General features: G+C 50.3%; 1 protein-coding gene across 1 annotated transcript in view; it reads right to left on the bottom strand.

Moving 5' to 3' along the window:
• The window catches only part of LOC146863455 (dedicator of cytokinesis protein 2-like), a 2,657,619-nt gene that overhangs the window by 280,526 nt on the left and 2,351,802 nt on the right, over positions 1-25,291 (bottom strand). The window contains exon 31 of the mRNA XM_085642885.1: positions 20,171-20,249. Coding sequence (XP_085499011.1) covers positions 20,171-20,249 — 79 coding nt within the window. The remainder of the gene's footprint in view (positions 1-20,170; positions 20,250-25,291) is intronic.

The following is a 25,291-nucleotide window of genomic DNA, read 5'->3' as shown; positions in this document are numbered from 1 at the left end:
TCACTGGTCCTCAGTCACTGCTCCTCAGTCATGGTCCTCAGTCACTGATCCTCAGTCATGGACCTCAGTCCCTGCGTCCTCAGTCAATGGTCCTCAGTCCCTGGGTTCTCAGTCAATGCTCCTCAGTCACTTGTCCTCAGTCACTGGTCCTCAGTCACTGGCCCTCAGTCACTGGTCCTCAGTCACTGGTCCTCAGTCACTGGCTCTCAATCACTGCTCCTCGGTCACTGGTCCTCAGTCACTGGTCCTCAGTCCCTGGGTCCTCAGTCACTGGTCCTCAGTCATGATCCTCAGTCACTGGTTCTCAATCACTGCTCCATAGTCACTTGTCCTCAGTCACTGGTCCTCAGTCACTGATCCTCAGTCACTGGTCCTCAGTCACTGATCCTCAGTCACTGGTTCTCAATCACTGCTCCTCAGTCACTTGTCCTCATTCACTGGTCCTCAGTCACTGGCCCTCAGTCACTGGTCCTCAGTCTGTGATGGACAGCTGGCCCATGACTCTTGCTGCGGTCCTGGGCGAGCAGCCGAGGCTTGGAAGGTGTGAGCTTGGGATAGGGTACAGCGCAGCACAATCATCACAGTTACAATCAGGGTTGTGCGTTTTAGGAAAAACACAGCACATTGATAATATTTCAGAAAATATTAAAATATGTCAAATCAAAACAAGGGTCAAACGGTAAAAACACACACATCAGATACACAATAATTAGATAACACAAAGGAAGTGGTGTGATGTGACGAGCCTGTACATTGTACACACTCTGTGGAGTTAGACCCTCTTGACATTGCCTCACAATAATGTTGCATTCTGTTAAAAAATGGCAGGGCAAAGTTCATTAAACTGGTAACAGGTACCAGATGAAGGCAGGCCCTACAATATCTGGTATATTTTGACTCATTCTCTTGTTATTCATGGAGAAAGTTAAGAATATTGAGGTTTCAATCTGTGAAGGAAGTTTCCTTTGGGGTCCAACCCCCACGACGGTGACCTCATGGGCAGTCTGCACCAAACTAGGCAGAAGTGTTTATAGTTTTTTTTAGGTTTGAATTAATTTTTATCAACCGTTTGGCACCTTGATCAAGCCTCCATTTGGGATGATGAGTAAGTACAGATATCTGTATAAGGAACAACAGGTAATCCTCAAATACCTGCCCCTGCCTCCCCTGAGCTGTCTACGCGCCTCTGCCCGCTGCCCCTGGCTCGTTATGATGGTGCCATGCTGTATCCCCCATGCATCAGGCTCAACGAAGCCCTATGGCGCTTGTGGATGGTGGTGTAAGAGTCCTCGGACTCGCCCTCGCACAGACATCGCGCATCTGCCAAAGCCACAGCGGTGGCCGTTCCTTCTCCTACCTCCCCTGAGCTGTCTACGCGCCTCTGCCCACTGTACCGTTATGACGGCACCGTGCTGTATCCCCATGCATCAGGCTCTGCGAAGCCCTATGGCGCTGGTGGATGGTGGTGTAATGGTCCTTGGGCTGCCCTCGCACAGACATCACGCATCCGCCGAAGCCGCAGCGGAGGCCGTTCCTTCTCCTACCTCCCCTGAGCTATCAACGTGTCTCTGCCCTCTGTCCCTGTCCTGTTATGATGGTGCCATGCTGTATCCCCCATGCATCAGGCTCTGCGAAGCCCTATGGCGCTGGTGGATGGTGGTATAAGAGTCCTCGGACTCGCCCTCGCACAGACATCGCGCATCCGCCGAAGCCGCAGCGGAGGCCGTTTCTTCTCCTACCTCCCCTGAGCTGTCTACGCGCCTCTGCCCGCTGCCCCGTTATGATGGTGCTGTGCTGTATCCCCCATGCATCAGGCTCTGCGAAGCCCTATGGTGCTGGTGGATGGTGGTGTAAGATTCCTTGGGCTCGCCCTCGCACAGACATCGGGCATCCGCTGAAGCCGCAGCGGAGACGGTTCCTTCTCCTACCTCCCCTGAGCTGTCTACGTGCCTCTGCCCGCTGCCCTGTTATGACGGCGCCGTGCTGTATCCCCCATGCATCAGGCTCTGTGAAGCCCTATGGCGCTGGTGGATGGTGGTGTAATGGTCCTTGGGCTGCCCTCGCACAGACATCGCGCATCCGCTGAAGCCGCAGCGGAGGCCGTTCCTTCTCCTACCTCCCCTGAGCTATCAACGTGTCTCTGCCCTCTGTCCCTGTCCTGTTCTGATGGTGCCGTGATGCATCCCCCATGCATCAGGCACAGCGAAGCCCTATGGCGCTGGTGGATTGTGGTGTAAAGGCCCTCGGGCTGCCCTCGCACAAACATCGCGTATCCGCCAAAGCCGCAGAGGAGGCCGTTCCTTCTACCTCGCCGCCAAGTCCTGGAACAGCCTTCCCATCCATCTCCAGACATCACCCTTGCAGGAGGAATTCAGGAAGAGACTTAAGACCTGGCTCTTTGACTAAGCCCTCCATATGAGTTTGCTCAGTTGTCAGCTCTGTAAACACCGATCCTAGCTGCTATCACTTTGCTTTTTGCACAATTGCTTGTACTGTATAGATGCTATCATTTTAAAATAATCTTATGTGTCGCGTTGCCTTAACTTTATTTTTAGACATTTTTAAAATCTGAAACTGTGATATTGATTAAGGGGAAATCGAACCTGATTGTGGGAACAGGAAGTGGGAATTTCTCTTCTGTTAAGACCCGCCATCTTGGTCAAGGCACGGTCTAGTTTACGAACACGGAGGCGATAAAACGAGACGTTGTGCTAGCGCGTAGCGGGCGCGCCGCTGGCGCGCCGAAGGCAAGCCCGCCTGCGCCCGTCCGCGCCTCGGACGCTCTCGGCGATCACGTTATATGGAATGGGGGTAAGACATTCATTAGGACGCATAACTCTCGTATTATTTACAATACTGGTGATCTGAAGGTTATGAACAATGGTACAAAATGTCGTCCCCACTCTCTTTCAGTGGACTCCATGAAAACATGGAATTGTGATATATGCCATTGGACAATCCCCCCTCCTCCTACGGGAATGTATGCCCGATCCATCCTTATTATTAAATCAGCGTATCAATAACGAGCTAAAACTGATGCTCTTGAACACCCGCTCTATGCAAAAGCATCAATAACACATTTTTGATCTTCTTACTGAATCCAAGCCTGGTGTGTGGTTTCTGACTGAAACATGGCTTCACGAAGGGCCTAACCCTATAACCGCCAATGCTATTCCCCCTAATTATTTCATCATAAGGAAAGATCGTGTAGGGGGACGTGGTGGAGGCGTAGCGATTATTTATAAAAATTCGCTCAGTTGTATTACCCTTCCCAACCCTGACTTAGAGAACACTGAATGTTTAAGTTTCCAGCTAAAAGTGTCTCCCCATCATTCTATCGCCGGGGTTTTAATTTATCGACCGCCAGGTCAGGCCAAATATTTCCTGGAAAAGCTAAATTTTGCAATTTCCTCCTTAGCTGCTAAATATGAACAATGCTTAATTTTAGGTGATTTTAATATTCATATGGATCTGCCACATAATTTGGATTCAACAAAATTGTACGACTCATTAAATATGTTCCATCTTCTTCCTTATGTTACACATCCCAGTCAGGAAAAAGGGCACATATTAGATCAAGTCTTCTCAACTAAAATAATTGAAATGGCTTTACCCATTCCATTAGTTTGGTCTGATCATTATTTATTAACGTTCAGCATTAAGGAAACTGTAGCCCCGTCCCCTAAACTATATGCACTACGGACTAACAATTTTAGGTCATTTAAATCTATGAACAAAGTAGCCGTGTTTAGCTTTTCTGGAAACTCACCCTTTGTCATTTACCGATAATCTTGCTCTTGTTGTATCCTCCTTAGAAAAATTGGCTTGAAATTTGTGTGAATAGCATCGCCCCTCTTAAAACGCAAGTAGCTGATAGAGGAAGACCTTCCGCTCCCTGGTTTACGGAGGAACTCAGGAAGAGCAGGAGCGCCTGTAAAGGCCTAGAAAGGAAATGGAGACAGGATTATGACCCATGGGCCAGGCTAACCTATAAGAACGCACTAAAAGCTTACTATAAAGAAGTCCGGCTGGGAAAAATGAATTTTCTCCACGAAAAAATTGAGAAAGCAGGCAACAAAAGTGAAGAACTTTTCAAAGTCGTAAAAGACTTTACGGCCCCTGCTGCGCTGAAAAACCCTTTTGTTCCTACGAATGCTTGGGTTGTCAGCATTGCTCAATTTGTTTTCAATAAAATCTCTGCTCTACAGTCCACTTTTGCAGCCGCAGGCCCTGACTGTTATGGGAATCTGGATAGTCTTTTCTTACAGTCACCTCCTTCTGTGAACTGTCTATTAAATATTCCAGAATTGCCTTTAGAAAAATCATTACTCCTTCTTCGCTCCCTCAAGACAGGATCTCCGGTCGATCCATGCCCGGCAAAGATTCTGGCTTCAATAGCAGAGGTAATTAACCCGGCAGTCAACCGGGTGTTGAACCTCTCACTATCCAGGGGGACAGTCCCAGATAGCTGGAAATGTGGGAAAATTCTTCCTCTTCTAAAAAAAGCCTCTGCTGATCCTTGGACTGCCAGCAACTATAGACCTATTTCTCTGCTCCCCGCCTTATCCAAGACTCTGGAGAAATATGTTAATCAGGTTCTCGGAGAGTTTGTAGAATCCAACGGTGTTCTACACGCTAGCCAGTCAGGCTTCCGTGCTAATTATAGCACCGAAACAGCTCTCCTTGAGATCTCGGAGTCTATAAAAGTTTCTTTGGATAAAGGCAGGAAAGCAGTATTGGTTTCGCTGGATTTATCTGCAGCCTTCGATACCGTTCCCCATGGCTTTCTTCTCGATCGTCTTTGGAAGTGCGGTATCGGAGGCAATGCTTTACAATGGTTTCGGTCCTACCTTACCAATCGCCAGCAAGCTGTTTGGTCCCCTCCCTTTGAGGCCCCCATCCAATCTATGAATGTGGGAGTTCCCCAGGGTTCTATCCTGTGCCCCACATTGTTTAATGTGTATGTTGCTCCCCTGACACAGTTGGTTGAATCTTTTGGCGTTAAAATCGTCTCTTACGCGGACGATACGCAACTACTGTTCACATGTGCCAAAGGGGAAGTATTGGACGGAAAGATGATTAATTTGTGCCTCTCGGCGGTGTTTAATTGGTTCAATATTAACCACCTTCGATGCAACTCTGAAAAATCAGAAATGATTTTCTTCGGCTGCTTACCAGATCATGATTGGAGTGTGTGGTGGCCATTGGATATGTCACCTCCAACCGCCCTGGCCACGACGGTAAAGAATTTGGGAGTTAAATTAGACAGTAATCTTTCCATGGTCGCCCAGGTTCAATCTGTGGTGGGCACTTGTTTCGGACTACTCAGAATGTTGCGTAATTTTTTACCTCTGCTTTCTATGCCCCACAGGAAGATAGTCGTACAAGCCTTGATACTTTCTCGGCTAGATTACGTAAATGCTCTTGATCTAGGTCTTACGGAATATTTGTTTAATCGGCTGCAGGTGACCCAGAATGCTGCTGCCCGAGCTATTTTTTTAGCTGATCGCCGTACGCACACGTCCCCTCTGCTTAGATCACTCCAGTGTGGGGCCGAAGCGTTTATAGAATGCCACTGTAAAGCCGCCTGGGCTTGAGCCCTGGAGGGTCGCAGCTTAGATAGGAATGCTATAATGTCCTCCTCCTCTAGCAGCCTGTAGAGGGTCACCCTCTCAGAAGGGCTTAGTTTTGGTAGTTGGCAGCAAGGTATTGCACATGCTCTTGGTGGTCAGTGCATTGGGTGTCAGGATTTGTGCGTGCAGCGCCTACTAATCGCCCTAAGAATTACAACTCCCAGAAGGCCTGCTGGAGGAAGGGGGATTTAGGAGCCGGCGTCGCGCAGGAAGTTGCGCGTAATTCTGATTCTGTTGGCGTCTTCACTCTCTCGGCTGAGAGAGCAAGGAAGCAGGGAGACGTCGCTGGGTTTCCAGTGTGTTCGAGAGAGCCCCGGCTGGATTATATGCCCCTAGGAAGTCCGTGAGTACTGAAGAGGAAGGCTTCCTCGTTCTTTTGTTCCAAGAGCGGAATAATGCGGTGCTCCCGCTTATTGCTGTTCTCTAAGTGGCCTGAGATCTCCTGTTCCTTTTAAGTTGGTTCTGCCTCATTTGGATGACACAGCGGAATACGGCGGTGAGCAATGCCGCATATTGCCGTTTGTGTGTTCTTGGTTTACTAGTTACTTTCGGCACAGCAGAATACGGCGGTGAGCAAAGCCGCGTATTGCCGTTTGTGTGTTCTTGGTTTTCTAGTGACTTTCGGCACAGCGGAATACGGCAGTGGGTGAAACCGCGTATTACCGTTGGTCCTGATTATTTCAGCTGGGATATTCTACAGCGAAATACGGCGGTGAGCATTAACCGCGTATTGCCGTTTGTATGCTGAATGGTTTATTGTTCATTTTCCCTGGATATATCACTGCAACTCTCCGCTAACAGTCTGTCGCTAAGCACTCATAGGGAATTAACCCTTCACTTGTTACAGAGGTGAACTCAACCCTGTAGGCCCAGGTTATTTCCTGTGCTCTTGGCCATGCAACGGAGAGAGAGAGAGACTCTGCCTAACTTACTCATTAGCTTTGAATGCAATTGCTATGGTATTCTAAGAGTCTTGTGTCCCTGTGGAATTCTTACTGGCCTGTTTAGAACACTGTCCTTGGGCCAAATGTTGTGTCTTCATAACGATTAAGGAGGACCAAGGAAGGTGTCAACGTCTGTAGTCATATCCAGGTATATTGAAGCAATTCTCTAGATCGATTAAATGAGAGTAGACTATTTCTCTTTGTTAACCCTGTGTGTTTATTGTTTCAGGTTCTATTCCCACGCTGTCCCTTCCCTTTCCTTTCCCTCGCCTGATCATTCGAGCACCCTGTGCACATTCCCATATCTGGGTGTTGGTAAGATCAGGAGGTGGACCTTCTTTTCTGCTGCGACTGGATCCTGCGGAGCTGGGCCTGACATTGGGCGTTATACAGCTGGGTGTAGTAGGTGTGGAAGCACGCCGTCTTTTCCCTGTCCTTTGTGCACATACTGCTCTGTGGGAGTTGGACCTCTGATATGGTGGTTACAGCACAGTGAGTTTGTAGCAGGTTCGCCGTCATGCGGCCTGATTTATTGCTGTGGTTGTAGTATTTATTGTCAAGTTGTGCGGCAAGCCATGCAGACGTGTCAGCTTCGAGGGTCCTAGGTTGGCCCGGACTGCTAAGACCTTTCTCCATATTTAAGCGGAGTGGGTTTTCTTATAGTCCATCTTTAGCGTCTCAAGCTCTGCGCCCAATTCGAAGCTCAGTTCTTCTTGGAATTTGTGGAGGCATGTGGCTTCCACCATAAGCTTGCCTCATAGATCCGCTTTAGGGCATCCCACATACTGCCCGGATATCGTTATGAAAGAGGTGGTTCTTAATCCCTTTCATGATATTGTTGACGGTCTCTGCGTCCTCCAGGAGGTCGCTCTGGAGCCTGCAGGTGCTGATGGATCTAGGTCCCCACAGCCGCATGTCCCCCAGTTTGCAGGAGACTGGTCAATGGCCCGAGAGGGTGATAGGATGTTGGGTGGCGTCTGGCAGATCAGGGAGCACGCGTTTGTGCAAGAGGAGGTAGTCAAGTTGTGCATATGTTTTGTGAGCTCCTGTGTAAGAGGGTGGCGTGTTCTCCATGCATCCACCAGTCCCATGTCTTCTGTTAGTGCCCTGCCTGTTATAAACCATTGAGCTACCCCTCCCGGTGTGATCTGTAGGATCGAGAACCAGGTTTAGGTCTCTACCGATAATTAGGTGAGCGCCGGACCAGACTGTTAGGGTACGAATCACCTCAGTCTGGAATGGGTCTTGACCCTAATTGGGACTGCAAACTGAGGTTAGTGTGAGTGGTTGACCTCGTAGCGAGCCCCGGATGGCTGGCCACCTCCCATTGGCATCTCGGAGTGACCCTTGTACTACCAGGAGACAGTGCCGGTATATTAGGATGCCCAGCCCTGCTGTGTTTTTGCAGCCCGATTGATTTCAAGCGGGAGTGGCCGAGCTTTAGTAGGTGGGTTACTTGTAAGAGTCCATATTGGCTGGGAGAATGGGACAGTTCGTGTAGGATGGAATGCCTCTTAGTAGGGTCGTTGAGGCCCCAGATGTAATAGGTGAGGCTATAGAGGGCATTCTAGTACATGGTTAAGTCATTTGAAATCTAGGCGTCATAGCTTGTGGCAGAGACACAGATGGGACAGAGTCTATTCCCTCCAAAGCCCTGAATTCCCCCCAAAAAATGCAAATAAAACATACAAACATGAAAAAAACATTTGGAATGTGTAACGCCTAGTAGAGGGCACTCTCCGTAGAGTCCCGAGCAGTATCCACAGTCCAATGAGGAGACTAGGACCAAACCAGTGGGGGGATAAGGCCTCTGTCAGCACAGGTCCGGAGCGTCACCCGCCCGGGCTGTTCAATAGTGTATTATTGCGGTCGCCTCCAGCGCTGCTCTAAATCACAACCCTGACACCTTCGGGGTCCAGCAGCAAGATCAAGCAGGGGACAGGGGTGGTCTCCTGGTCTGAGATGGGCGTTGATGATTGCTGTGGGTCTGGGGTCAACAATCTACTAACTTTGTGCACATATTCCAGGGCCAACTGGCAGCCCAATAGTATTTCCTCCTGCTTGGGTCCACCATTTTTATGGCCTCTTTCCACTTGGGTCCACTCAGCACTCTTCCGTTGGGGTAGTTCACGTGGGGTGTCCGCTTAAGTCTCTGGGAGGGAAATGTTTAGTGCTGAACAGGCCTCTTCGAGGGTCTTGAGGGACTAGTGTCTGCCCTACCAGACAAACATTATAGGGAAAGGATGCCCCCAGTGGTATTTGACCTTATTGTCACGCAAGACCTTGGTGATAGGGAAAAACGAACCTTGCTTGAACAACGTGATTGGGGATAGGTCTTGGAATATTTGAATATCATCTCCTTTGTACCACATGGGTCCGCCACATCTTTCCGCTTCTATGGTCATCTCTCTGTCCTCAAAGTGGTGGAAACAAACAATGATGTCTGGTGGTTGATTTGGAGTTTGGGTTTCTGGGGCCGCACCTCTGTGCCCTGGCTACAGGCAGGGGTCTGGCCCATGGGCCTCAAGGATGGACTCTGCCAAGCCCTGAATGTAGCTTTTCATGTCCTTACCCTCTTTGCCAAGAGACACACCTCTGATCCGGAGGTTACTGAATATCCAGGATATCAGAGGCCGACTGCCTCTTTAATTTTGTAGCCCCCAGTGGGGACACACTTAAAGGAGTAGCCCTAAGTATCAAGTCTGGCTCTCCTAGTGATCCAGCCTCCCCAAGATCCTAAGTGGGAGTTTAGATGTTCTAGAGCCCTACATTAGACATCTTCTTGAGCTCTCGTTTTCATCTGCAGTTGTCCCTAAAAGATGGAAAGAGGCTATTGTCATTCCCCTAAAAAAGAAATCGAACATGAGTATGAGTCAGCTTGATAACCTTCGTCCTATCTCTCTCCTGCCTGACTTTGCTAAATTAGCAGAGAAGGTGGTAAACATCCAACTGACTGCTCACATCAATCACCATGACCTTCTTCACCCTACACAATCAGGCTTCCGTGCCACCTACTCTACTGAATCGGCTCTGCTTTTATCTATTGAAACCATCCGTAGACATGTAGATGCAGGATAGACGGTTGCTCTAGTCCTCTTAGATCTCAGTGCTGCTTTCGACACTGTTGCCCATCACATGCTACTGCAGCGCCTTAGGGAAGGAGGCTTGGCTGGTAGGGCGATGGAATGGTTAAGGTCTTTTCTTTTTGACCGCAGTTTTCAGGTGTCGCAGAAACCTCTCCTCTCCAAAAGTGTCAAGCTAGATAAAGGGGTCCCTCAGGGCTCCATACTTAGCCCGACTCTTTTTAATCTCTTCATTACCTCCCTGGCAGAGATTGTAGGGAAGTTTGGAGTCAGTGTGGTGTCATACGCTGACGACACACAACTCGTGGTGACTCTTACTCAAGACTCTGAGGAGGCAGCCATTAATGTTTCAATGTGTCTTCAAGAACTGGCGTCATGAATGGCCTCTAACTGCCTTAAACTTAATGGCAACAAAACAGAGCTTTTAGTGATAGGCAAGGCTCCCTCGATTTGGTCCTCCATATGTTGGCCTCAGACGCTGGGTCCTATTCCATCACCTAGGCATCAGGTAAAGAATCTGGGGATGTGGCTAGATACCAAACTTCCTTTGAAACTCATACCAGGCGAGTGACGGGAAATTGTTTTGGGGTCCTACGCAGTCTCCGGAAGACCTTAGATGTACTCCCTGTGTCAGCGAGGAAAACGATGGTTCACGCCCTTGTGACATCTCGTTTGGACTACGGGAACGTGTTCAGAAACTCCAGCGCATTCAGAATGCGGCAGCGCGTCTCGTTCTAATGCTTCCGAGGGGGGCCTCATCTAGCAAGGCCCTGGCTTCCTTGCATTGGCTACCGGTGAGGGAACGTGTTCTTTTTAAAGCTTTGCGTATTAGTCACCGCATTCTACAGAAGAAGGGCCCCTCCTATCTGCATAACCTTCTTACCCCACATGTCCCCATGCGTTGTTTAAGATCTAGTGGGACGGGTCAGGTCAGCATCCTGACCATCAGACGAGCCAGGATGGGCGGGTGCTCCTTCCGCTTTTTAGCGGCCACATATTGGAACAAACTTCCGAAAGGGCTCCGGCTGGAATCATCGGAGACTATTTTCTGGAGAAAGCTCAAGACGTGGCTTTTCCCATCTGGTAATTCCCCTGTCTGATCCTTTTCTGCCTCACCCTCCTGACCTGGAATGGGCTCTTGTCGCAACGCGGAGACACACTAGCTAGTGCAGCCATGCGCTTTATAAATTTAAAATAAAAAAAAAACTGCGGCGAGACCGGTTTTCTACGTCCTCCTGTTTCTCCTGGAGTGTGATTAACTGATCGTTCATGGTTACAAGATGGGAGCGGTATTCCTCAAGGTCAGGGGTGACCTCTTCCTGAGCTGTCTCTAGATGGTCTACCTTAGTTCCCAATTCCTGGAGGTCTTTCCAGAGTTCTGATAAGTTCTGTTTGAGGTCCGCTTGTGTGGGTCCAAGCTCGGCCTTGAGCTCCATGAAGAGTTGGGTCAGGAAGCCTTTGGTAGGAACCTTCGATTCTTCCCGCACCACAGTCGGCGCAGGGTTGCCACCTGCTGCAAAGAAGTCGTAGCTGTTGGGTCTCCTTTCTTAGATGTGGGAACTTGGAACAGGTCTTTGATAGTAGGTTCTCTCTTGTGTCTTGTAGTGGCCATGGCTAATGTTAGGGTCTGCTGGGCGTCTCTGGTCTCTTCCACCACCTAAGCATGGTCCCAGGTCAGTTATTGTCACTATGAAGCAGCAACCCTGGGAAGACTATTGCCGGAGCTCACACAAGTGCCAGTCCCCTGTGTAGTGCTGGTGCTGGGCCGATGTCACTCAGTCTCAGCATGGAGAAGGCCCCAGTACTGTGTGAAACAATGTCGTTACTCTGCAATATGTCCAGACCGCTGGCCCTTTGCCCACAGAGAATGCACTCCTAGTTGTCCTTGTACCGGATATCCTGGTCGCCGAGGGGCTACAACAATATCTGGCAGGGGAGGTGTCAATTCGCTTTCTGCCTTGTTAACAAGCAGGTCGGCTGATGGCCAGTCACTGTCTACAGGAGCCCCCTCCTCTAGTGCACAGCTGCCCACTCCCCCCCCGGTGTCCAGCGACCCGTGTTGTGGGCAGCACACCTCATGCGGGCCATCAGTGGTTGCCTTCTTCCTCTGCGGGGGCTGGGCCACTAGAAGTCAGCCCTCAGAGCCGCCTGGGCTAGTCTCCAGATCCACAGTCCCACACATCCGACTTTGCTTCTAGGCCCACTCTCCAGGCTTCTCCATGCAGGAGTCTAGGCCAGCGGGTCCTCCGTCGGAGCGCCGAGGGCCAGTATCCCTCCAAGCCGTCATGTGCTCTCCACAGTGTCCAGTGGGTCAAGACAGGACAGCGCCCTGCTTCGTGGACCCGGTGCTCCACTATCAGCGATGGGGATGTTGCATGCTCTGGTCTGGTCAGTGAATGTACGCTCTAGGACTCCGAGGGACCTGCCCTCTTATACCTGCCTGGCTAGTCGCGCCATCACCTCCGCACACTCTGGGCCCTCCAGTTGTTCAGGAGCTTCCTAGGGTCTACACCCACCTCAGCCGGCTGTCAGGCCATGGAGGAGGCCGCTATGGAAGCGGGCGGAGCGGTCCAGTAGGAGCGCTCCTAGTTCACACGCCCAGCGCCATCTTGGGCCTGGCCACGCCCCTGTTGATTGTTTTTTTTAGAAGTGTGGTGAAGATTCCCCAAGGAGATGCCAAAGTTAGACGCAATTCAAAAACCTGCTTTTTTTTATCGAAATAGCGCTTCAACTAATTACTACAGAGGCTTGGTGTCTCCTTCTGTATAAATGACATATTGCACTAAAAGGCATGTTTATTGTCTCTTCTAATATCAATATGTTTTTGATTCATTGTATTAAATGGTTCTGAAAGGATATGCGCTTTTGTCCTGATCGGCTCAATGTTTAGAAACCTTTGGCTGTTTATATGATGAAGCCACAGTTGGTACAGCTCAATCATTCAGCATTAAACTGATTTTTTAAAATAGATAATACGTATTTTATGTATACAGTAATGTCTCAAGTTGCTTTGTACACACCCAGAGGGATCTTTCACTCTCTTGACTTCAGGTTTTGTTGAGTGAGGATTCTGTGTCACAGGTTTTTCTTGGACACACAGCTCTAGGCAGTCATACATGAATGTGTATGTAATATGCTCATCCTGGGCTCCTTTGAGCGAGAAGTTGGGGTTTTTAAAAATCTACTCTGTTGGGCACCACGCACTTTTGATCCTCATATGTGTAGGTTTTTCTGAATTATTGAACAATTAGAAGATGTATTAAAGTTTTTGCACACTTTTCTGTCCTGAAATCTGGTCGAAGGCGCCGTTCACAGTGAGTCAAGCACACTGGGTGAGGCCTGAGGGTTGGGGTGAACCTCTGGGGTGTCACCGCTTCAACGATGAAAGTAAAAACATCTGCTTGTCACTGTGTCATTTGTTGACACTGTGTCTTAATTAAGCACATGATGAACCTCCCTGGCGGCGCTCTTAATTTGTGTATAAGACGGGATGTTATTCATGTGGCTAATACTTATAAAATTAATGAGCCGGGGCGACCAGCGTCTGTGTTTAGTATCGGCCCATCATTCATCTCTCTCTCCAGCTCTTGATTTATTTTTTACTTTTTATTTTTTTAAATAAAGCCTTATCTTTAGTTGTTTCCTTTCGGCCATCATCACCAGCTGGGACGGATGCTGAAATGTCTGCACGAAATTATACCGTTGAGAATGAACCCCCCTGCCCCCCCACTCTGAAGAGTGCCCATCTCTGCCTGGGAGGGAGGCTGGGGGTGTCTGCGTGTAAAGATACTGTTGGGGCAGGAAGGCCCCCCGCCCCTGAAGTGTGCCCATCTCTGCCTGGGAGGGAGGCTGGGGGTGTCTGCGTGTAAAGATACTGTTGGGGCAGAAAGGTCCCCCGCCCCTGAAGAGTGCCCATCTCTGCCTGGGAGGGAGGCTGGGGGTGTCTGCGTGTAACGATACTGTTGGGGCAGAAAGGGTCCCCGCCCTTGAAGGGTGTGCAGCATCCGCTGGGAGGGAGGCTAGGAATGTCTGCATCTAATGGGACTGTTGGGGGCAGAAAGGCCCCCCGCCCCTGAAGTGTGCCCATCTCTGCCTGGGAGGGAGGCTGGGAGTGTCTACGTGTAAAGATACTGTGGGGCAGAAAGGGTCCCCGCCCTTGAAGGGTGTGCAGCATCCGCTGGGAGGGAGGCTAGGAATGTCTGCATCTAATGGGACTGTTGGGGGCAGAAAGGCCCCCCGCCCCTGAAGTGTGCCCATCTCTGCCTGGGAGGGAGGCTGGGAGTGTTTGCGTGTAAAGATACTGTGGGGCAGAAAGTGTCCCCGCCCTTGAAGGGTGTGCAGCACACGCTGGGAGGGAGGCTAGGAATGTCTGCATCTAATGGGACTGTTGGGGCAGGAATGCCCCCCGCCCCTGAAGAGAGCCCATCTCTGCCTGGGAGGGAGGCTGGGGGTGTCTGCGTGTAAAGATACTGTTGGGGCAGAAAGGTCCCCCGCCCCTGAAGAGTGCCCATCTCTGCCTGGGAGGGAGGCTGGGGGTGTCTGCGTGTAAAGATACTGTGGGGCAGAAAGGGTCCTCACCCTTGAAGGGTGTGCAGCATCCGCTGGGAGGGAGGCTAGGAATGTCTGCATCTAATGGGACTGTTGGGGCAGGAAGGCCCCCCGCCCCTGAAGTGTGCCTATCTCTGCCTGGGAGGGAGGCTGGGGGTGTCTGCGTGTAACGATACTGTTGGGGCAGAAAGGGTCCCCGCCCTTGAAGGGTGTGCAGCATCTGCTGGAAGGGAGTCTAGGAATGTCTGCATCTAATGGGACTGTTGGGGCAGGAAGGCCCCCCGCCCCTGAAGTGTGCCTATCTCTGCCTGGGAGGGAGGCTGGGGGTGTCTGCGTGTAAAGATACTGTGGGGCAGAAAGGGTCCCCGCCCTTGAAGGGTGTGCAGCATCCGCTGGGAGGGAGGCTAGGAATGTCTGCATCTAATGGGACTGTTGGGGGCAGGAAGGCCCCCCGCCCCTGAAGTGTGCCCATCTCTGCCTGGGAGGGAGGCTGGGAGTGTCTGTGTGTAAAGATACTGTTGGGGCAGAAAGGTCCCCCGCCCCTGAAGAGTGCCCATCTCTGCCTGGGAGGGAGGCTGGGGGTGTCTGCGTGTAAAGATACTGTGGGGCAGAAAGGGTCCCCGCCCTTGAAAGGTGTGCAGCATCCGCTGGGATGGAGTCTAGGAATGTCTGCATCTAATGGGACTGTTGGGGCAGGAATGCCCCCCACCCCTGAAGAGTGCCCATCTCTGCCTGGGAGGGAGGCTGGGGGTGTCTGCATGTAAAGATACTGTGGGGCAGAAAGGGTCCTCACCCTTGAAGGGTGTGCAGCATCCGCTGGGAGTGAGGCTAGGAATGTCTGCATCTAATGGGACTGTTGGGGCAGGAAGGCCCGCCGCCCCTGAAGTGTGCCCATCTCTGCCTGGGAGGGAGGCTGGGGGTGTCTGCGTGTAAAGATACTGTGGGGCAGAAAGGGTCCTCACCCTTGAAGGGTGTGCAGCATCCGCTGGGAGGGAGGCTAGGAATGTCTGCATCTAATGGGACTGTTGGGGCAGGAAGGCTTCCCGCCCCTGAAGAGTGCCCATCTCTGCCTAGGAGAGAGGCTGGGGGTGTCTGCGTGTAAAGATACCGTGGGGCAGAAAGGGTCCCCGCCCTTGAAGGGTGTGCAGCATCTGCTGGGAGGGAGGCTAGGAATGTCTGCATCTAATGGGACTTTTGGGGCAGGAAGGCCCCCCGCCCCTGAAGTGTGCCCATCTCTGCCTGGGAGGGAGGCTGGGGGTGTCTGCATGTAAAGATACTGTTGGGGTAGAAAGGTCCCCCGCCCCTGAAGAGTGCCCATCTCTGCCTGGGAGGGAGGCTGGGGGTGTCTGCATGTAAAGATACTGTGGGGCAGAAAGGGTCCCCGCCCTTGAAGAGTGTGCAGCATCCGCTGGGATGGAGTCTAGGAAAGTCTGCATCCAATGGGACTGTTGGGGCAGGAAGGCCCCCCGCCCCTGAAGAGTGCCCATCTCTCTCTGAGAGGGAGGCTGGGGGTGTCTGCATGTAAAGATACTGTGGGGCAGAAAGGGTCCCCGCCCTTGAAGGGTGTGCAGCATCCGCTGGGAGGGAGGCTAGGAATGTCTGCATCTAATGGGACTGTTGGGGCTGGAAGGCCCCCCCGCCCCTGAAGTGTGCCCATCTCTGCCTGGGAGGGAGGCTGGGGATGTCTGCGTGTAAAGATACTGTTGGGGCAGGAAGGCCCCCCGCCCCTGAAGAGTGCCCATCTCTGCCTGGGAGGGAGGATGGGGGTGTCTGCGTGTAAAGATACTGTGGGGCAGAAAGGGTCCCCGCCCTTGAAGGGTGTGCAGCATCCGCTGGGATGGAGTCTAGGAATGTCTGCATCTAATGGGACTGTTGGGGCAGGAAGCCCCCCGCCCCTGAAGAGTGCCCATCTCTGCCTGGGAGGGAGGCTGGGGGTGTCTGCGTTAAAGATACTGTTGGGGCAGAAAGGGTCCCCGCCCTTGAAGGGTGTGCAGCATCCGCTGTGATGGAGTCTAGGAATGTCTGCGTGTAACGATACTGTTGGGGCAGAAAGGTCCCCCGTCCCTGAAGAGTGCGCATCACTGGTTGGGGAGAGGCTGGTGTTGTCACACTTTCTTCTTATGATCTGAAACGTACAATTTACAAAGGAGGCCCATTTTTCTTAATCTCTGTTACTCCTACATGCAGACTGTGATATGCTATGCAGTGAATCTACTTTCATCTCTCCTGGCACGGAGAATGCTTGAACCCTCCCTCCCACCACCGGCGGGAGACATCCATTACAACGCGGGCATTGCATGGCAATGCCTTTAAATCACGGTCATTACAACGCAAGTCGTTACAACGACTTGCACTGGATGGCGCTCTAACCAAAGGAATAGTATGATTTACCGTTCCCAACACCTTCCCTACTGTAAGTAGACTGGAGTTGGAATAGTAAATCATACTATTCCTAAGTTCAGCGCCCTCCAGCGCAAGTCGTTGTAACGACTTGCGTTATAACGAACGCAATGTAAAATACTGCATTGTGAATCTATGCGATGTAACGTCATACCTTCCCTCGAACCATCACAGACTCCAGCAGTCCTCTCCTCGGGGACCTGAGGGAACATCAGCCTGGGTGCATGGGATGACATATGCTTGAACCCTCCCTCACTCCATCCCTCAATCCATCACAGACACCAGCACTCCTCACCTGGGGCCTGAGGTATTATAAACCTGGGTGCATGGGATGAAGTATGCTTGAACCCTCCCTCACTCCATCCCTCAATCTATCACAGACACCAGCACTCCTCACCTGGGGCCTGAGGGATTATAAACCTGGGTGCATGGGATGAAGTATGCTTGAACCCTCCCTCACTCCAACCCTCAATTCATCACAGACACCAGCACTCGTCACCCTGGGCCTGAGGGATTATAAACCTGGGTGCATGGGATGAAGTATGCTTGAACCCTCCCTCAATCCATCCCTCAATCCATCACAGACTTCAGCACTCCTCACCTGGGGCCTGAGGGATTATAAACCTGGGTGCATGGGATGAAGTATGCTTGAACCCTCCCTCACTGCACCCCTCAATTCATCACAAACTCCAGCACTCCTCACCTGGGGCCTGAGGGATTATAAACCTGGGTGCATGGGATGAAGTATGCTTGAACCCTCCCTCACTCCATCCCTCAATCCATCACAGACTCCAGCACTCCTCACCTGGGGCCTGAGGTATTATAAGCCTGGGTGCATAGGATGATGTGTGCTTGAACCCTCTCTCAATCCATCCCTCAATCCATCACAGACTCCAGCACTCCTCACTTGGGGCCTGAGGGATTATAAACCTGGGTGCATGGGATGAAGTATGCTTGAACCCTCTCTCAATCCATCCCTCAATCCATCACAGACTCCAGCACTCCTCACTTGGGGCCTGAGGGATTATAAACCTGGGTGCATGGGATGAAGTATGCTTGAACCCTCCCTCACTCCATCCCTCAATCCATCACAGACTCCAGGACTCCTCACCTGGGGCCTGAGGGATTATAAGCCTGGGTGCCTGGGATGACATATGCTTGAACCCTCCCTCACTCCATCCCTCAATCCGTCACAGACACCAGCACTCCTCACCTGGGGCCTGAGGGATTATAAACATGGGTGCATGGGATGAAGTATGCTTGAACCCTCCCTCACTCCATCCCTCAATCCATCACAGACACCAGCACTCCTCACCTGGGGCCTGAGGGATTATAAACCTGGGTGCATAGGATGATGTGTGCTTGAACCCTCCCTCACTCCATCCCTCAATCCATCACAGACACCAGCACTCCTCACCTGGGGCCTGAGGGATTATAAACCTGGGTGCATAGGATGATGTGTGCTTGAACCCTCCCTCAATCCATCCCTCAATCCATCACAGACTCCAGCACTCCTCACCTGGGGCCTGAGGTATTATAAGCCTGTGTGCCTGGGGTGACATATGCTTGAACCCTCCCTCACTCCATCCCTCAATCCATCACAGACTCCAGCACTCCTCACCTGTGGCCTGAGGGATTATAAACCTGGGTGCATGGGATGAAGTATGCTTGAACCCTCCCTCACTCCATCCCTCAATCCATCACAGACTCCAGCACTCCTCACCTGGGGTCTGAGGGATTATAAACCTGGGTGCATGGGATGAAGTATGTTTGAACCCTCCCTCACTCCATCCCTCAATCCATCACAGACACCAGCACTCCTCACCTGGGGCCTGAGGGATTATAAACCTGGGTGCATGGGATGACGTATGCTTGAACCCTCCCTCACTCCATCCCTCAATCCATCACAGACTCCAGCACTCCTCACCTGGGGCCTGAGGGATTATAAACCTGGGTGCATGGGATGAAGTATGCTTGAACCCTCCCTCACTGCACCCCTCAATCCATCACAAACTCCAGCATTCCTCACCTGGGGCCTGAGGGATTATAAACCTGGGTGCATGGGATGAAGTATGCTTGAACCCTCCCTCACTCCATCCCTCAATCCATCATTGACTCCAGAACTCCTCCCCTGGGGCCTGAGGTATTATAAGCCTGGGTGCATAGGATGATGTGTGCTTGAACCCTCCCTCAATCCATCCCTCAATCCATCACAGACTCCAGCACTCCTCCCCTGGGGCCTGAGGTATTATAAACCTGGGCGCCTGGGAAGACATATGCTTGAACCCTCCCTCACTCCATCCCTCAATCCATCACAGACTCCAGCACTCCTCACTTGGGGCCTGAGGGATTATAAACCTGGGTGCATGGGATGAAGAATGCTTGAACCCTCCCTCACTCCATCCCTCAATCCATCACAGACTCCAGGACTCCTCACCTGGGGCCTGAGGGATTATAAGCCTGGGTGCCTGGAATGACATATGCTTGAACCCTCCCTCACTCCATCCCTCAATCCATCACAGACACCAGCACTCCTCACCTGGGGCCTGAGGGATTATAAACATGGGTGCATGGGATGAAGTATGCTTGAACCCTCCCTCACTCCATCCCTCAATCCATCACAGACACCAGCACTCCTCACCTGGGGCCTGAGGGATTATAAACCTGGGTGCATAGGATGATGTGTGCTTGAACCCTCCCTCACTCCATCCCTCAATCCATCACAGACACCAGCACTCCTCACCTGGGGCCTGAGGGATTATAAACCTGGGTGCATAGGATGATGTGTGCTTGAACCCTCCCTCACTCCATCCCTCAATCCATCACAGACACCAGCACTCCTCACCTGGGGCCTGAGGGATTATAAACCTGGGTGCATAGGATGATGTGTGCTTGAACCCTCCCTCACTCCATCCCTCAATCCATCACAGACACCAGCACTCCTCCCCTGGGGCCTGAGGTATTATAAACCTGGGCGCATGGGATGAAGTATGCTTGAACCCTCCCTCACTCCATCCCTCAATCCATCACAGACTCCAGCACTCCTCACCTGGGGCCTGAGGTATTATAAACCTGTGCGCCTGGGGTGACATATGCTTGAACCCTCCCTCACTCCATCCCTCAATCCATCACAGACTCCAGCACTCCTCACCTGTGGCCTGAGGGATTATAAACCTGGGTGCATGGGATGAAGTATGCTTGAACCCTCCCTCACTCCATCCCTCAATCCACCACAGACTCCAGCACTCCTCCTCACCTGGGGCCTGAGGGATTATAAACCTGGGTGCCTGGGATGACATATGCTTGAACCCTCCCTCACTCCATCCCTCAATCCATCACAGACATCAGCACTCCTCACCTGGGCCCTGAGGGATTATAAACCTGGGTGCATGGGATGAAGTATGCTTGAACCCTCCCTCACTCCATCCCTCAATCCATCACAGACTCCAGCACTCCTCACCTGGGGCCTGAGGGAATATAAGCCTGGGTGCATGGGATGAAGTATGCTTGAACCCTCCCTCACTCCATCCCTCAATCCATCACAGACTCCCGCACTCCTCACCTGAAGCTCAAAGCTGTTGCTGCTCAGGAACCTCTCCGTCAGGGTCTCTGCAAACTGGTTGATGGCGCGAAGGAACTGTCTGCAAGAGAGAGACCCAGGGCTTGAGAAGAAGGAGCTCATATACAGTGATTTGTATTAATATACCTTCAAAAAGCTGATAAGTCTCTAGCAGGCTACACAGCATAGCCATATCCCTCGACCCCACCCTTAACAACTACGTATACCAGTGGGGGAGGGGGGGGGGAGCGGGGCGGGGGGCTATCACATCGCTCCTCCAGAGGCGAGCCACAGGTTTCCATTCACTGTACATACATCTGTCCCATGGCATACCTTCAATATCCAGTGGAGGTCTGGCCCTCCTGGACTAGCCTTGGACACCCCTCAGTGCCAGTGAACAATGCGCATGTCACACTGTATGTGGTAGGATGGCGGACACCAGGATTTAGGAACAGACTGGAGCCCCAGCGCATTCCTCAGCGCCTCACTGGGCAGTGGTGCTTGTTAGCACTATATTTGAGTAGCCCCCATTCGGTTTTAGAGAGACCCCTGGAAGGCTGAACTTCAATACCACATCCTCATTCATGTCTTTTAAAGAGGGAGGTCTGGAATGAGTCATGTTACTACTGAAATTCAGATCACAGCAAAATTTAGCAACGCATCGCAATATATCAAACACTGCCCAGGGAAAACGCCCCCAAAACCAACTGAAAACGTAAACAACGGGGAATTTTCAGCAGGAAATGTACTCAGAAGGGGTCGTTCTTATGCAGAAGAAAACCGAACTACCTTAGTTTTGAGAGTAAGAGGAAATAATGTGTCAGACTCAGGGGCAGAGAGGCGCTGCTGTCCATGGTGCTGAAGTTTCAGCCGCAGTGGGTGTTCATCAAAACACAACAGAACAGGTCAGGAAGGAAAGAGGGGTTTCTTGGCGAGAAGAGATGTACATGTGGAAACATATCCCGTCACATATGGAATGTATGCATTTATATAGGTATATATTGACTCTTAGTGTGAATCGCGCTAGGGAGAACCTAGTAAGTTTAACATCAGTATTCATTGGCGCTAGTCCATAGGTGAATCAAGACATCGCTAGATTAAGTTTTATTTTACCAATAAACTTTTTGAAGTTTTTGGAGAGAAATCTTTCTAGATTCCACCTATGAGTTTAATTCCCTGTCCACAGACATCATTACTGTTCAGTACTGACCTCTAATTCTGCTACGGGGGCCACTGAGTTTTTACATGCTCACCTTGCTTTGCAATCCACCCATTTATGACACAGGACAGACAGGAATAATTCAAGTATTTTTTTTTAATACAACTGAGCAACACTAATTATTCTTTCAAGGGGATCGACTGATAGCAAACAAGTACTTTCCAGATCGTCAGCAGGTGTAAAAATGGCGCAGAACAGTAAAGAATGCGCCCTTTAGCGATCAAGAAGCCGCAAGACAAGATGGCGGGTCTCGCAAACCTTCGTGACTGTCCATCAGGGCTCTGCCCCACCACGGATATCGAGACATTCTCAGCGATATGCACAAAGGTGTGCCCATACCCTGATACTCCTGGATTGATCTACCACCTACGACACAAGAGCCAACACATCCCTCTTAATAACTGAGGGGCTTATTTACAAGCCCCTGTGCGCCGCCGGAACGTCACTTTTATCGATGATCCGGTAGAGCACGTGGCTAAACCATACTTACAAGGCCTCAGAAAGTCACCCTGGGTCGCTTTTCATGGCCTTGTAGATACGGTGTGTTGCAATGCAGCGCGAGTCTCGGCGTTGCCTCTCACTGCGGTGGGGAGGGTGCCATGGCCCTTACGGAGGGTTTTGCTACGTAACACCCACGGCATTCGACACATTCCTAGATTTCCATTGTTCTGTAAACCTGGGAAGGTGTCAAAAGCCTAGCCTCCCCAGGGGAGGCATACGGGAGGTGCAACGGGGAGAAATCATTTTTTCATTCAGCAGCACATTTAGAAGGAGGAAATCGCCTCCATTGCTTTTGTGTCGGAAGTTGTTTCTTCCTGCACAAAAATAATAATTCCCAGAATGGTGACCCCTTGCACCATGGTGCGAGGGTGCTTGCGTTGCTGTACGGCGCCAATTCTGTACAAACACTGTGGAAGAAGAGAGGAATGCCTCATATCTCATAGATACAGCGCATTCCTGCAGTCTTCTTTTGACGCACGGCAGCGCAGCAGGAAGGCTTGCGACGCAGTCCTATGCCAACATATTGTAAATGAGGCCCTGAAATTGGCTAGGGTCATCTAGACATGTTCCTAAGTTAATTCAGTCTCTTCACAAAACAAAGCCTTCATGTTAAATTTGGGGCAGCATAGCCAAGCACTTCCGGGCTGGCATGCACACTTTTACCGGGAGCAGCCTCTCCAGCTCTAATGTTCAAACTTACATGCCAGCACTGAGCCGATGACACGGCAGGTCCTGCTCGGATTGGGAGTGGGCAGGATAATAAATGCAACATCTTTGTTGCTTGGAGCACGTCCCTCATTGGAGGAGGGACACTGCGCAAGGCTCAAGGGAGTTACACAAGAGGTTTTACAAGGGTAAACCTCACCAACAATAAATAGAATCCCTTATCCACTGTGAAAGATATGCTTCACCCCAATAAAAACGGCTTTCCATCCAGCAGCCGATCCCGACCGAAGCCCACGCTGGCTGCCCTTCAAAGCCAGATGCTGGCTCACATAAAACCTTTAACCTACAAAGCCCTACTCCTAAAACCCTCTGAGCATCTGAATATTACATCTATGTGTCATAAGGATACAGGAGATGGCGAGACAGAAGAGACTCCTGCCTGTCGCGCGTCGTGTAGAAGAAGACCTTGTCCAAGGTCTTCTCAGACAGAACATGCCCAACAGTCAGGGATGAGTTCTGTCCGAGCCTCGAGATGGCACCATCCCTCTGTGCTGGAAGGAGGAGGGTTTGGGATCCAGGAACCCAGAGACAGGAGGAGGATGTGGCCCTGTGAGGACAGCTGTTTCTTCCTCTCCTCTCTGTGTCAGGAGCTGGTTCCATTCCTTCGGCCAGTTTTATTAAACCAGGGACCAGGGCATCGATAGGAGCCCGTGTCATCGCGTCACTGAATGTCACCCCAATAACTATTTTCTACTTCACCATCTCCCAAAAAATGCTAAAATACCCCCTGCAAAGGAACATTCTAGACCCCTGACGGTGTGTCTCCTGCTTTGTCTGGAGCTGCTCATTTTACATTTTCAGGACCACAAACCCCCCTTCTAAAGCCGGCGATGCGGAGCTTATACTGGAAAAGTGTCCTTGAAAGAGACACAATCTCTCGATGTCCCGCGATAAATGAAAATTGATGGGGCTGCTCACAAGATAATTTGAAATGTCAAGGCAAGCGCAAAGATCTACAGTAAAATACACCACTTGTCTAAACTCAGAGCCCGCAACGGGTTATGGCGCTGAATAAATGAATGGAAATGTTATGGGGCTGAGGAGATATACTGCAAATATTACTGTAAACTGAGATCATCTTTGGGAATAAAGTGATGGAGCACTATAAACCATACAGAAACATCTGGGCCCTGCCTACATCTTTCTTCTTCAGCCCAAAGCCTCTTTCTCCCTTTCAATGAATCAGATCTCACACTACGAACAGACAGAAAAATAGAGCCCAGATGCCACGCCTCAAATGGAAATGGAAGATGTTGCTAAAAAGGAAAACTGAAAGGTCAAGTGAAGACCTATTGTGCCTTAACTTAAATGTACCCCAGAAGGTTGTGGTGAGTAAATGTAATCAACATGTTTTAGGCAATGAGTGGTTGTTCTGTAACCTGTACTGTAAACTGTAGAGAGAAATCCTATATGCTCCACAGTGAACTGTACTGTACACTGTAAAGAGAAATCCTATATGCTCCACTGTAAACGGTACATGGACACTGTAGACAGAAATCATATATGTTCTACTGTAAAATGTACTATACGCTGTAAAGAAAACCCTATATGCTCCACTTTAAACTGTATTGTACAATGTACAGAATCCCTATATGCTCAACTGTAAACTGTACTGTACAATGTACAGAAATCCCATATGCTCCACTGTAAACTGTACTGTACACTGTAAACAGAAATCTTACATGTTCGACTGTGAAAGGCACTGTACACTGTAAACAGAAATCCTTTATCCTCCACTTTAAACTGTATTGTACAATGTACAGAATCCCTATATGCTCAACTGTAAACTGTACTGTACAATGTACAGAAATCCTATATGCTCCACTGTAAACTGTACTGTACACTGTAAACAGAAATCCTTTATCCTTTACTTTAAACTGTATTATATGCTGTAAACAGAAACCCTATATGTTCTACTATAAACTGTACTGTAAACTGAAAAGAGAAACCCTAAATGTTCTACTGTAAACAGTACTGTAAAGAGAAACCCTACACGAAACTGCACTGCACAGTGAAAACAGAAATGCTATGTGCTCCACTGTAAACTGTACTGTAAGCTGTAAACAAACACCATATATACTCCATTGTAAACCGTATTGTGAACTGTACCCAGAAAATAGAAAACTGTAAAGAGAACCCCGTATGATGCTCTACTGTGAACAGAAACTCTATATGCTGTACCGTGAACTGTACTGTGCACTGTAAACAGAAACCCTATATGCTGTACTGTGAACTGTACTGCACACTGTAAACAGAAACCCTATATGCTGTACTGTGAACTGTACTGTACACTGTAAACAGAAACCCTATATGCTGTACTGTGAACTGTACTGCACACTGTAAACAGAAACCCTATATGCTGTACTGTGAACTGTACTGTACACTGTAAACAGAAACCCTATATGCTGTACTGTGAACTGTACTGTACACTGGAAACAGAAACCCTATATGCTGTACTGTGAACTGTACTGCACACTGTAAACAGAAACCCTATATGCTGTACTGTGAACTGTACTGTACACTGTAAACAGAAACCCTATATGCTGTACTGTGAACTGTACTGCACACTGTAAACAGAAACCCTATATGCCCGACTGCGAAACTGTAACGCGATGTCCAACACTCTAAACCCACCGGGGTGAAGTCTGCATCTATCAAATAACACAAAATAAAAGTAA

The sequence above is a fragment of the Triturus cristatus genome, chromosome 2_2, assembly GCF_964204655.1.
Source record: "Triturus cristatus chromosome 2_2, aTriCri1.1, whole genome shotgun sequence".
Taxonomy (NCBI): domain Eukaryota; kingdom Metazoa; phylum Chordata; class Amphibia; order Caudata; family Salamandridae; genus Triturus; species Triturus cristatus.
Note: the sequence above shows the minus strand (reverse complement) of the source record. Positions and strands in the feature narration are given on the sequence as shown.